The following is a 15,208-nucleotide window of genomic DNA, read 5'->3' on the forward strand; positions in this document are numbered from 1 at the left end:
ATAATGATAGGGTTTACTATATAGGGTGTATTCATGATATAGAAAACAAATTCTTTTCAGAAAATCTTCAGAGAAATATTGTAAATCCTTATTCTTATTTCCCTACCGTTCCACCATTTTCCCCACGAAAAATGCTCATATGATAAAGATAACTTTTTTATATTTTACTTTGGAATAAAATAGTCAATATTTTGTACAGAATGTTTATATGTATCATGATATCTTGTTTACAACAGTGAGTTAAAAAAATGGAATTTATGTCACTTAAAGGACTATGCCTATTTTTTTTTTACAAAATTCAAAATCAATCGTATTTTTATGTACCTGCATGACTAGTCCACGGTTTAGAAAAGTACATATTCTATATTGCAATTTGAATTGTATTATCCTGCAATGTGATTAAACGATATCGTAAAAATTTCCCCAAATATTTGTGTGCTTTGATTACGAAAATGAAGAGTATGTGGAGAAAAGAGCAATCCCGTTAAACACAAATATCTTATCGTTTCTTTTTATACTTTTCTTTTATCATTTTATAACGATTAAATGACTGTTGACACGTGACAGTAAGCTTGGGAATTAAATGTTACAAGTGTAAATTATCTTTGTAACTCGTTTCGTTTTAGATGAAATTTTGTTTGTACGTCTATTATTGATATTACATGTCACCAGTTAATGATTTACAAACAAGAATAAATATATATCTATGAACATTGCAATATGTATTTCTATAGGACGAATCTTCTTTACAATATGCAATCAATTCTTGCGTAGTGGGAGGGGGGGGGCACGAGACAACCCCTCGTTATTTTTCAAGTAGTGAAAAAAGAAGATGGGGAGAAGGGGGGGGGAGAAAAGGGAAGAAGTGGAAGAAGAGCTACTCTAAAGCTCTCTCTATATTTTTTTAATATAATTATTTAACATTGTTTGTGGTGGAGCTCTGGAGGGGGGGGGGGGGGGGGTCATGCTTGGCTCCCCGGCGAACTGCACATACATGAACATTCTCTATCACATACACCTGCTCGTTCCGGAGGCACGTACGGTAGGAGATCCCTCGCATGCCTTGCGTTGCAACACCATTACCGCACTACTCCAGCGTGGTAGTCTCATCTTTCCTAACCCGATATGGGGGCGTGGCACTGTCGTCTAAAAACGCGCGACGGACTTGTTCGCCGTAAAAGGGTGTCCGCCGAAGGAGCGCCACGGCTGGATGCAGGGGGTCTATCGACCTCTCGTGGGTGTAAGAATGAAGGGTTATCTGTTTACAATGATCGGGCTCATTAAAGGAATATTGAATGGGGCGGAGTATATTTCAGGATCACTCCGGCTCGAATGGTGAGCGATAGTTACAGTATGAGTTATTAATGACAGCTATACATCATGTACTTCTCTGCAATGTTTGTTAAAGGGATATGTGAGCCGGGGAGCGTTTCATGCACGGACTTGTTGGACGCTTTATCTGACAAGTTCTGTTTTTTATATCAGACAGTTACCATAGTAAAAGTGCTTCTCAGCCAATCAGAATAAAGGAAAGTTACCAGATCTGACAACTTGTAAAGAGGACAAAATGTTGATGAAACGCTCCCCAGGGCTACGTAACACAAAGAATATCGATCAATCGCTAAATGAACTGACCAATCAATATTAATGATACATGCGCATTTGGTAAAAAAATACTGACCAGGGACCAATCAGAGTGGTTCTTTCATATTTTGCAATTCATCGCAAATCTTTGTGTTACGGAGCCCAAGGGCCTGTCTTACAAAGAGTTAAAGGGGAATCCAGCCTTGGCCATAAAATGTTGTGTGGGGAAGGAGAAAAATAAATGAAACATAATGGTGAAAATTTGAAAGAAATCGGACAAGCAATAAGAAAATTATAGCTGCTTAAAAATTGGGATCACTAATAGTATGTAGATTCCAAATTGGCAACTGGGTAAGTAAATTATGACAAGGGGCAAGGACAACTTTCCCATAGGCCATGTATTTTATTATCAGGGATTTGTGGTTTTCTCCTTAGTACCAACTTCCCTGGGGCAGTAATCTAAATAAATTATAACCCAGGTAGAATATTGTTTAATGTCCTCATGAAAGAAAAATATAATTTGAAATAAAACTTTTTGGAAAAATGACATTTTAGCCATAATATGTAGTGGAGTACATGAAAGAGTAGTCCTTGCCTTACATCGCAATTACATCCCATACGCGGCCAATTTGAAGTCTCCATGAATATAGTGATTACCAATATTTATAACTTTTAAAATTCATAATTTTCTTGTTGTTTGTCCAATATTGTTCAAACTTTCACCTATCAACTTGTCTGATTTTTCTTTTTCTTATAAAAACAAGTTTTTATTTGGGTTGGATTCCCCTTTAAGATTGATCCAATCAATCGTATCTCTATGGAAATCCATCAGTGTCATAAGTTTTTCAAAAGGAAATTTGCAAATTGTCCTTTGAAAACAAAGGAGAACACACCAAATTGTCAAGGAATTGATAAATATATGAATATACATCATATCTAAACATTTTTTGGAACAAACATGCATTTTATATGTTGACGTATCTGGCTTTCCATAGTTGCGATTGATCAGATCAATCACAACTCTTTGTAAGACAGGCCCCTGGTCTCAACTAGGGGTTCTGAAAATTCTCATTTCTTTCTTCATAAGTCCCCAATTTAATAGATTGCTAATATACCTCCAAAATAGTATTATGAAAACTCTATTAGCGCTTAAAAAAAACCTTTTGGCTTCAGTTTAGAGCCAAGTATGGTAAAAAAAAATAGAGAAACAAATAGATGAATGGATAAAGTAAAACCTATACAAATACAATTTAAAATGTCAATACTTTTTAAAATGTTTTTCTTTATTTGTACATCTTGTGAAATGATAGGATTACATTCCTTGATACAGTTAGAAGTGGACTTACCACAAGAGTACATAATACCATTGCATATAATGTAGAAAACAAGAGTAATGTTGTTCATCAATACTAACTTATAAAACAAATAATGCAAATTTCATAAACGGCAGTGCAATCCTGCAACTCTTTTGAAAATGGTTCAATCGGTCTGGTGTGTAGACTGTCTTTAAAATAGGATGGAAAAAAAGAAAGACAAAAAATGTGCCATAATCTGACATTTAAAACTCATCCATTATGCAAATTATGATTTATTTTTCTCCATTTATTTGGGTAAATGAAAAAAAAATATATAAAACCATACCTGTACAAAATGCTGATTAATTTAATAGCTTGCCAACTTTTGTTTTGTTTATTGATTTGGCTTTTATATGAATATATTTTCAAAGAGGAAATTATACTCTGATCAATCAAATCTTTATGCTTTGCCAAATTAATTCAAATTCTCATCTAGACAAAATTCGCATTTCTTATCATAAGGTGATTTATACATGACAGATTCAGTGAGTGTTACATGTAACTTACATAAACATATATGCTCTCTTAAAATGAAATACATTGATCAGACATCATAAATATGACTCCTTGTGAAGGAGTTGAAAAAACATTTTCTCTTTCTTTCTACATGGGCAACATTTCACTTCATATAACTATTGCCCTTAATTAGCATCTGGCAATCAAATGAAACTTTGTTTCTTGTTCATTTTGAAGTATTGTTCACATTCAAACAGTTTCTCCTATAGCAATCCAGATAAGTTCCAGTAATACGATTGTATCAAGTAAAGGCCACATCACACCTTACGACCTGACTGGACTACGAATGGTATGCGACTGAGTGAAGGGAAATGCGACATCACAGCACTTGTCAGCTTGAGAGCCGAAGACCGGTCAGAGACAAGTCGCAAGGAAAATCTTGAGGATTTGACATGTCAAATCATTATGACTGGATTGCGAGCTCAATCCAACTTCCAGCCAATCAGACAGCAGAGTTATATGACGCGTATATAATATACAACGCACATACACAGTAGTAAGCGCCATTTTCTCAGTTGCTATAGCAAACATGAAAAATCACATGCGTGAGTTGCAGACAGCAGGGTAGTTGGATCGTAAGGTGTGCGGCGTCGAGGCTTATGACTTCCTTGCGATTCATCTCCCCTCACTCAGTCGCAGACCAGTTGTAGTTGGGTCGTCAGGTGTGCGGTGGCCTCAAGAAAGTGTGTCAAAGTGAGCGGTATTATTTCAATCACTTAAAATGACAGAAAAAACAATGCTATTGCTTTGAGTTACATGTACTACAAACAAAACCATCTGCTAAAACATTTCAGCTGCTTTTTGACATATCATCGATGCTAGGGCATCCAATACACACTTGTCTGCTGTCAACAATATTCTTCTTATATTCCCCCTAAAAGGTATGAAAAGAAATTGACAGCTCACAATAATTGTGCTCATCTTCCCCAAAACAGGAGCCTTTCAACTGTTCTCAATATCAATATGTCGATTATCAATACAAGCACATATTCATTTTAATAACAAGGTACATGAACTCAATATTACTCATTTGCTGTAATCAAATATATATATTTTTGAAATAAAATTTTAGCTAGTCCATCTCAAGGCAAAATCATCATACCTAGCTGTACATTTATAACGTGATTCACAAGATCCATATCACTAATAACTTTCCCTCTGTGTACCAATTGCACATAAGTGTGTATATGTATTTCTCTGTGACTGTGTACAATTGCTAAATTAAAAGGTACCAGACAATTCCAGGGCCCCGTCTAACAAAAAGTTGTGATTAATCTCATCAACTTCAACTCTATGGAAGTCATGAATGTCATAATTTTTCCTACAGGAAATTGCAAAATGTGTCATTGAAATCAAGGAAGATCATACTGAGTTGTCCAGACAACAACATATACACCATATCTCGAAAAACATTTTAAACTAATATGCATTTTAGATGTTGGTATTGCTGGCTTTTCACAGTAGAGGTTAATCGGATCGATCGTATTTCTTTGTTAGACGAACCCCTGGGCCCTGTTGTACAAAAAGTCAGATTGATCCGATCAATCGCAACTATGGACGGCCAGCAACGTAAAAATCTATTACGCATGTTTGCTCAAAATATTTTCTAGCTGTGATGTATATTCATGCATTCATTGTTTTCTTGAAAATTCACTGTGCTTCTCTTTGCATAAAAAGGACATTATGCAAATTTTTCGTAGAAAAATTGATGGATTTCCATAGAGTTACGATTGATCGGATCAATCGTCACTCTTTGTACAACAGGACCCTGACATCAATGTAACTAACTGCACATGTCCAGAGACCTATACACTGTAACTGATTCATTCTCCAACATGAAAACCTTTAGAAAACACACATCACCTCTGTTTACAGCCAGGGAAATAAAGTCATCTTGGGTCGATATAGGTGACAAGCGCAACTCAATTAAATCCAATTAAAAAATATCTTTTTTAAATATTACACACAGTTCCAATCCATAATATACAAATACATAAAAATAAACTCGTTTTTTTTCACTTTAGACATACTGTACAAACGGCACATCATTTGCTCCTGCGACATTTACTCCGGACTTTTTCAGAGGGCATAGGGTTAGAGCTAGGATTGTAATGAAGTGTTTGGTTCAGAATGATGTCAAGATTTTTTTTTTTTTTTGAATTTCAAAATACACCTATATTTTGTGAAAACAAAAACAGTATATTTATGCACGTCGTCATGAATAATGGGCTGATGATGTCATGTCCCAACTTCTTTTTTTCTTATGTTATTTTTGGTGGTCCTTTTAAGGATCATTACTTGCCCACGAAAAATAAATGGTGTATCTCGAAACCCACTATGTTCTTTGCCGCCATACGAACCTTCAGAAGTTACATATGTTATTACATGAAATCATAAATATTTCATATGATACATGTCATGCATGTGAATAATGTAAAGATTAGGATTAGGGTTCATTTAGTTTTGGAGGTTACATGTAGATTTCATGTTTAACGTGTAGATTTTCCATCGGAGCAATTGCCGCAGGAGCCAATGTCATGGAACCGTTGTACATGTATGCGGCAAATTTAGAGAAACCATCCACCTGGACCTATATTTCACATGAGCATGGATGATCCAGAGCCTTTTTCACAAAGACATTATAAACAACTCACTGGAGTATGACAAGCTAACAGGGTTCTCAGTGATACATCGAGTTGAGATTTGAGTTGAGATTTGATTTGAGTTGAGAGTTGAGTTGAGATTTGATTTGAGAGTTGAGAGCAATTGAGATTTAGCATTTGTCACTGCTTACAAATAAGTATAGTGCAATGTATAATATTTGCCACAATACATGTAAGGATGAAATTACTTGTATGAAAGCACATGTATGCTTATAATTCCTTACACTCACTGCATAGTCTGCAGGCACAGACCCTGATTGAAAATTTGATCGACAAGTGGGTCTTCACCTAAAATAGCAGATTTAAATCTTGTTGTTTTCATTCCCGAGCAAGAGGTTTGCACAGCAGACTACTCACTGTATAGTCTGCGGGCACAGACCCTGATGGAAACTGATTAACAAGTGGGTCTCCATCCAATATAGTATACTTAAAACTTGCCATTTCCATTCCCTAGCAAGAGGTCTGCACATCAGACTACTCACTGTACAGTCTGCAGGCACAGACCCTGATTGAAACTGATTAACAAACTTGTGGGTCTTCACCCAAAATAGCATATTCAAAACTTGCTGTTTCCTTTCCCGAGCAAGAGGTTTGCACAGCAGACTAGTCACTGTAGGCGAAGATTCTGCACTCACTTGTTGCCATTTCACATTCCAGTGGTTTGTAAAGTCACACATACATTTTTCTCCACGTCACTGATGTGCTCTTTGAAATTTCAGGCGGATGGTTACAAGCACATTCTTCAAATTCATATCAAATATATGGTCATATAAACATTGTTAATATAAGCAAGTAAATATAATAAGCAAAAGAAAAAAACAAAAGTAATCGCTAGTGTACAATCGGTATACACAACTAGGCACTTAGTACTATACTCCTTATTTAATGGATAAAGGTTGGCTGAAAGCCTTGAAGTCACAAAGGCAGTTTTGTATCTGTGGTCTGAAGCCATATCTAAGGTAATTACTGCATTAATTTTGCTTAAATTTAGAGTGCATATGAGAGAGTTAACAATGAAGGCACACTTCTGTCACAGGGCTGTGCATTCATGCTTGTTAGTATGGTTTCAGCAGAACGATCCAATTGTTTATGTAAATTTGGAAAAAAATTGCATAAACAGTAAGCTCATCAATTCATAACCGTAGGCTCATTACTGCTGAATTCATAGTAACATATGAAAATTTAATGCTGTGTGAATAAAGAAGCATTCACCAATTACTGTTCTCTTTCTTAAAATTAGGCAACAAGTTTTTGGAACAGTCTATCAGAAAATGTGGTCTCAGCACCTTTGATAATTTTTTTAAAGAACTGGCTTGATGATGCTGTGTTCGTGTACAACGTCAGGTATCAGTAACAAATTCTCTGTATTGCCACTTGCAACTACTTGAAGCTGATAATGTGGAGCATGCGGTATATTTCCATTGATCAATATTGTGGAGCGTTGTGGCCCAGTGGATTAGTCTTCGGACTTTGAAACAGAGGGTCATGGGTTCGAATCCCAGCCATGGCGTAATTTCCTTCACCAAGAAACTGATTCACAATGTGCTGCACTCAACCCAGGTGAGGTAAATGGGTACCGGTAGGAAGTAATTCCTTAAAAAGCTGTGTGCGCTATGAACGCCTAGCTTAGCCGGGTAATATAGGAGTGCCTTGAGCACCTAACAAGGTGGATATGTGCGCAATATAAATATCCTATATTATTATTATTAAAACAGGCCTAGTCCTACAAGCATCATTGGAATAAAGTATCACTAATTAAGGCGTAATTAAAAGCATGAAATCTACATAAAACCTGGTTTCAGATCACAGATTCAAAACAACCTTTGTGAATTGGGACCATCAGGGATTGGTTTATTTGGTTTTACCGCAATTTAAATAAATCAATGGTATTTGAAGGGTCGTACTGATAATTTCCTCCAACGGTGTAGTAATATTGGAGAAAACACATATCACACAATCAAAAATGCTTTACAAAAAATATATCAACACACATGTAATTTCAATAGTCTTCTTGTTGATGACGTTGGGTGCGGAGGTCTAGTGACCCATTTACACAATATTTAGAGATTAATTAACTATCATTGCAGTAACCAATGAAAATACCCACTCCTATCATCAATTGTTTGGCTCTGTGATACCAGCCCCTGGACTGTTGATTTTACGGCTCAATTTTTTTTTTTAAGTGTCCTGAGGGTGGGGATTCAGTAATCACTAAAGTCAATTTCAAGGACCTGTAGACCAATGAAATTTCATACAATTGATTCTTAGAAATTGATTTTAGCTGATGATGAATCACTCTTCTGCTATAGCATCCTGTCCTTTGGCAATGCATTAGTTCACATATTCCAATACACCTGCTCTCACCGTAAAAACAGAGGACATACATTGGATGCACGTGGTGCATGTGTGCTAAGATGCTAAATGAAAGTACCAATCAATCACAAAACTTGCAACGACCAATCAGTATCATCATTGCATGCACACATTGTTGAAAACACTGAGCAGTAGCCAATAAGAATTGTGGCTTCATATTCCCTTTTTGTCGAAAATATGAGCGTTAAAGCTCATACGTGATTTCTTGAAATGCTGTACTATGGAACGGAGCCAGATTAGCAATGAAATTAAATGGTTGGTGATTAATGGAGCTTAAAACAAGCCTACTCATGCAGACAAAAATGCAAAACAAGTCCCTTCTATTTCTATTATGATCAGGATCATTAGAACAATCCACATCATCTTTTTTTCAATTATTAATATCATTATAATCATCATTCCATAAAATAGACTGATTTGTGATTAGCCAAGGATGTCAGGGTTATTGAACAAGTGTCTACGACCGCCAGAGGAGGTGTTTGGAACTATGGTTCACTAAGTGATGCCTGAAGTGACACCAGAACGTGAACTATTTTCCTGAGGGGCGCAGCTCTGAAGCAAACAGTTGCATTCGTGCCACTGAGGGGACCATAGTTTTACCAAATCTCTGTACAAAGGCTGTACACGTACATATTTGGTTTATATACGTCATCGGTATCAAAAAATGCAACAGATAGGAAATTTACTATGAAGAACAGTAAGGAATTGAGAGAGAATTCATTAATAATTTATTAGTAAATAATTTATGATGTTTTACGGTTCGGGCACTATTCTGGGCTGGTGACATCAGATGTCTGAATTCATGGCATATCTACCCAATTTTGTTACGTTGTTAGGAATTATCTCGACACATGACGAAGTTTGGACCGATCACCTGTTCAGATTATTGACGAATATAATAATTAATGACAGTTTGAGTAGCAAAATGGTTCATGGAACTCCCAAAAAGTCAATAACTAGACCGAAAATTTGATTGGAATCACACATATTCAAATACAATTAAATGCTCTTTTATAGTTCACTACTTCAATGACAAGTGCACTGAAGAATCAATCAACGAGGACTGTGACAGCTGGGTCATGTGACACAGATAGACAAATAACAAATTCACAACTGACTTCAACTGTTTGTACATGGTTCGCCACAGACTTACAGCTGCAATCAATTGAATAATCGATTGTATATGCTGCAAGGTCCTGAAGATGCTATTGTCATCAAGGATGCAAGGTACACATTGCATCTTCATGATTTCTTTGACAAGTATTTCCTCTAGTGCTGAAATGATGCAATGCATGTTTTGTCACCATCCGGTGGGTGTTTCATAAAGCTGTTCGTAAGTTAAGAGTAATTTTAAGAACGAATTGTGATCCTTTCTTGTGGTAAATTGTATACACCAAAATTCTCATTGGCGATAAAGTCGCTCTTAAAGAGAAATTCCAGTATTTGCAGTAAACACTGATTTCATGAGAAAGTCTGTAAAACAAGGCTTAATTGTCAGTATATCATCGAGGATCTAGATCTGGTACAGTTACATTAACTGAACGTTGTGAAATCTCGAAATCTACGCTGAAAAATTTTCACACCGAAGATCCCCAACACAGATAAGCGCATGTGGGACAATGTATAATTATTGCTTAGAGCGTCGGGTCCGACACTCTACCAAAATTCTGTGCTTATTTGCCGATTTCTCAGCAATTACACAATTTCTTCCAGAACCCTTTGGCACATGCGTTTCATTTATACAAACAGACACTTTGGTGGTCATTTCATTGGATTCTGTACGAACTCATTTTGATACCGTTACAAAAACTAGCATTTACCTTTGACTTTATACAAACAGCTTTATGAAACGGCCCGCTGGTTGTCTAGAATGGGAGGAGGGTGAAGATAAGGTGATAAACAATAAACTGGCATAAGTCACAACTTTCTGTGATGTTGACGATGTAAAATGAAAATTGTATATAATAAGTTCTCTATAGATCCACCTTTGTACATGTTGTACATTCAATTAATTAAGTTACTAATCAGTCTGTTGTCCTCACTCATCAAGGTTCTCTTTCAATTTCAAGATAGTGATGCTTCAAGTAGTTCATTCCTTTGATTAATAACAGCATCCCACGTTTGAGGATTTCAGACTTTATAGCACTGCTCGATTTAAGGATTTTCAGACTTTGGGAGCACTGCTCGTGCTGGGGTCTATCTCATTCTCCGAGTGCACAGTTACGCTGAGGACATTCGAAGGGTCCTGGATGTTTCCTCTGGCTTCCTCCAAGGGGAAGCTTCCCGATGACTCGGAATCAGAGTCCACCTTGATCAGGGTTTCGATGGGCGGGTAGTCATCGCCTTCTGTGGATGTCATCGGGGACGGGGGCGGTGTCGCCGTCTCGGCCACCCCACCAACCGCACCACGCTCCATCAGGTTACCCGACTGCGTGCCACCAGAGAGGAGGGGGGTATTCTCGTTTGGGGAGACATCGGAGTCGGATTCCTCATCAGAGTCGACCATGCCAGGAGGGATGACCTTGCGCTTGCAGATGGGGCAGGTGCGACGGTTATTTGTAAGCCATGGATCGATGCATTTACAGTGGAATGCTGGTAAAAGAACAGAAGATAATTAATCAGAATAATTCTTTTTGGTCTAATACTGCTTCATCAATCACTAGTCTTTTTTTAACACAGAAGTCCACCCTGATATAACCGATTTTGAAAAAAAAAGTTGTTTTGATTGAATGTAAAAAAAGGGTTCATTTCTGAGAAATTAGTCCAAAAACAAAACTGGGTTTAAATGTCCAAAAAAATTTAAACCTACTCTACTTCTGAAAAACAAATTACATTTGTTTTTCATAATGAGCTCTAGCCCCCTTGCGATAAACAATATGCAATCATTATTTCCTTACCATGGTTGCAAGGCAGGATGCGTAGCTTTTGGCCTTCTTCATAGTCATCAATGCAGATGGCACAGATATCATATTCATCACCTGTAGAAATAAGAGAATGATAAAGTAACTTGAGAAATGCATTATTGATGATGTCACCAACAGGTTACGCTCATGATAAACTGAAATATCATAAAGCATTCTGACTGCTTTCTAAACAGCGATCACAAGGAGGGAGACGTGGTAGCTTGGTTGAAAAGAAAACCATTACAAAATATGAGACATTACAATATGAGACATAAATGTAAAAAAAAAGTTTGAAAACGTACAACCACACCCCCCCCCCTTATTTGGAATGAGGATGAATTATATTTTGTAAGACAATATTTACAAATGCCAATTTATAAGATTTTTGCCTAAATCCTAGTCATTTCCATACATGTATGTCTAAGAATGCTCGATTTATGTGATGGATGGTATCAATCAGGGTCTGTGCCTGCAGACTTCCTAAATGAAACCCACATTCACTACTACTGTTACTACTACTAGTAGTTTGAGTGACACAGGGCTAGCCTATCCAAACTCAAGAGTCATGAACGATGTAATAAAAACTAGAACTATCATTGAAGGGAATCAATACCCCGCCCTACGCCCTAACGTCTTGCCCATCTTTTTTCCCAATTCCTACATGTATGTATGTGTGAGTAAAATATGAGAAATGGTTAAAAATTGATGAAATACATGTAGTTACAACCGCACGATTTCTGCCTAATTTTTGACATATGATATATTGTTACCATGGCAAAAGGACTTCGAACACATGCAAACACATGTACTGCACATCTTTACCTCAAGACCAATGTGTGAGACAAATTTCATGAGAATTGGTTGAAAACTGATCAAGAAGCTTGGACCAAAAGATTTTTTCCTAATTTGGGGCATATGATGTTGTTACCATGGCAACACGATATCTGACACACACAAAATATGCGTCTCGAATATTTTTACCTTTAAACCAATGTCTGAGCCAAATTTCATGAGAATCGGTTGAAAATTGATAAAGTAATTCAAACCGCACATTTTTTACCTAATTTTGGCCTTATAATAATGGTGTTACCATGGAAACAGGATTTCTGACACACACAAACGCACAAAATATGTCTCGCACTCTCGTTGGTCCTTGAACCAAAAGATTTGTGATCAATTGAAAATTTCAAACAGTTTTGATTTGTTGAAAGCCAGAAATGCTAAACATTATGCACATGCATGCAATATCGTGATTGGCCATCCAATTGCATGATAATCGGAAACCTGTGTGACAAGACATTCACATTTTTCTTTTTAAACCTTGCCATGTTAATATTGCAATTTTGCATATTTTTACAATTAAATTCAACAATCAGATTAATGATTTTTTTTTACTTGAATTTTATACCCAAGAAGCTAATATGGAAATGTAGATTCATAAAAATTATAAAAACAACCCTCATTCTAATTTCCCCCAAAATTAATTCAGCGTGCTAGGAATTAAATACAAGATTATGCCACCCAACCAAGAAAAAGGACAAGATCACCTTGCCCAGGATAAAACAAGATTTGCAACATCAATCACCATGACCCCTGAAATCTACATAAGCCATCTTCAAGGGCATGGACATCCTGCAATCTACAACTAATGAATTCTAGATATCTGAAATCAACTGGATATCTACAAAACAATACCCGCTTTACATTCCACCTGTCATCCAGATGGTGAAATTTACTCCAAGGTATGATGATACTTACAACAAAAGGAAATTCTGATTGGATTGTAATATACATCTCTTTGGTAAACAAGTAGGAATCTAGGTTATGGGTCAAAGATTTACATGGACAAAAAGCAGTATGCTTTTTCATCATTTTATAAAGGGCATCTTAGATTTGCATTAAAATGTGCATTGTGCGGTCTGCATGATTTGCCCAAGTAAATAGTGCATTGAAAGATGCACCAAAATCTTAAGAACTCCTCGTTGGCTTGTGTACTGAATCTTTCTGTATCAATATTCATAAGACTAGGACGTATTGCAGTTTAGCTATCAAATCCTGGTCATTTTATTGGTTATTTGATATTGTTCATTCACCCCATTTCACAATGACGTCCTCCGTGCAATTTCAGATCCATTCATCATGCAATTTTGAATTCATATGATTTTGTCCATTGCATGCTTGCCAAGACCACCAGCACTTGTGTTTGCAGCGCGCATGTTGTCATATGCAACAATCAACAGACTGTGCTTAAACTGCATGCAATTTGCATCCAAATTCATGAAGGTAAAATGACAAGATTTCAAAAATTTATTTCAGTTGTCATATCAAATAATGAATTTTCTTTTCATTTGTGTAATAGCCGGAATACTTCACTCGGTGAAAGATGAAATAAATGATACATTCAACTGGACCACGCCTCGTTGAATGGATCATTTCATCTTTCCCCTCATGAAGTATTCTGTCCATTGCCCTCATAAACATTAATTATCTGTATACTAGTGAATGATGATCACTAATAATTATATTAGATGGTTTTTCTTTATGGGGTCTCAGAACCAGAAATATTAATAATAAACCTTAATTTGTATAGAGCAGCTTTTACATGTATATGGATATATTCAGCTGCACTTGTTCAGAACTCTTTTACTTAAGCCTACGCAGCATATTTTTTTAACTAAAGAGCTATGATTTTAATTTTAATTTGAAGAGGGTCAAGGTTGGAGAGTTTCTTATATCAATTGGCAGGTTATTCCATAGTTTGGGGGCAGCAACTGCAAATGCACAATCACCAAGTGTGACTTTTGTTTTGTGAAATGGGATCTGAAACAATAATTTATCTGTGGAACTTTGCAGGCTTCGACTGTGTGATTGGGTTCTAAGTTTGAGTAATTCTGTAATGTAATGTGGGGCTTGACCGATTAAAGATTTATATACAATTAACAGAATTTTGAAAATATTCCACTTGTCAGGGACAATTTTGGCTTGTGCCAATGTTAAATGTGATACCCGAACTCAGGAATATTTCTGGTCTCCCATTCGGAGCAATCCAATATACCCCCCCCCCCCCACTGTATTTCAAAACAAAAAAGAATATACCTTTCTTGAATTTCTTGATGGGCAGCTTCTTAAGATGGTCCCGGGATAGTCTGGCTTTTCTTCGTCTCCTCTGATCTCTCACATATTTTGCAATCTGTGGAGTTTAATAAAATTTGATATTCTCAAATTCATATTTCTTTACCTACTGGATATATTGATTTTTATAATTTTGAAATATCCATGCACTTATAGCGACACTAATACTTTACTATGAATTTAATCTTTAAATATTCCTTAAAAAATTTATCTAATCCAGTAGACATTATATTATAATACAATAATATAATAATGTATAATTAATCAAAATTCATATGAAAGAAACAATTCAAATAATTTTGCTTTTGATTAGCTACAATGTCTGCTTTAGATTTTATTAATTTTTGGAGAAGTATACTTTATTAGGAAACTAAGATTAATAGATGGCAACATAATTTCAACAAATTAACAATGCATCTAGTCCAATCACTATCAACTTTGAAATCTGATTGAAGAAAAAAAATGTGGTATTTACTATAAACTTCAATATACTTTACTAACATTCTTAAAGAAAGCAAGCAATGATTATATAATATTTTACAATATCTTTATATTGAATAAAACATCACATCTGCAGAATAATTTGAATCAAATTCAGGTCCAGATCCTTGGACAATGTCTTCCATTTCTCCATTGTTTCCATTCCAGGGGGTAAACGGAAGGGGATTTGGGGTAGAAGGAA

General features: G+C 36.1%; 1 protein-coding gene across 3 annotated transcripts in view; it reads right to left on the reverse strand.

Moving 5' to 3' along the window:
- Window positions 1–10,493: 10,493 nt before the first annotated feature.
- The window catches only part of LOC121429606 (E3 ubiquitin-protein ligase RNF13-like), a 38,802-nt gene continuing 34,087 nt past the window's right edge, over window positions 10,494–15,208 (reverse strand). For all 3 annotated transcript variants that reach the window (XM_041626723.1, XM_041626724.1, XM_041626722.1), the window contains exons 8-10: window positions 14,491–14,584; window positions 11,389–11,469; window positions 10,494–11,083 (exon numbers count right to left, since the gene is read on the reverse strand). In XM_041626723.1, the coding sequence (XP_041482657.1) occupies window positions 10,656–11,083; window positions 11,389–11,469; window positions 14,491–14,584 (603 nt within the window). In that variant the 3' untranslated portion in view covers window positions 10,494–10,655. The remainder of the gene's footprint in view (window positions 11,084–11,388; window positions 11,470–14,490; window positions 14,585–15,208) is intronic.

The sequence above is a fragment of the Lytechinus variegatus genome, chromosome 16 (assembly GCF_018143015.1).
Source record: "Lytechinus variegatus isolate NC3 chromosome 16, Lvar_3.0, whole genome shotgun sequence".
In the NCBI taxonomy this organism is placed as follows: Eukaryota; Metazoa; Echinodermata; class Echinoidea; order Temnopleuroida; family Toxopneustidae; genus Lytechinus; species Lytechinus variegatus.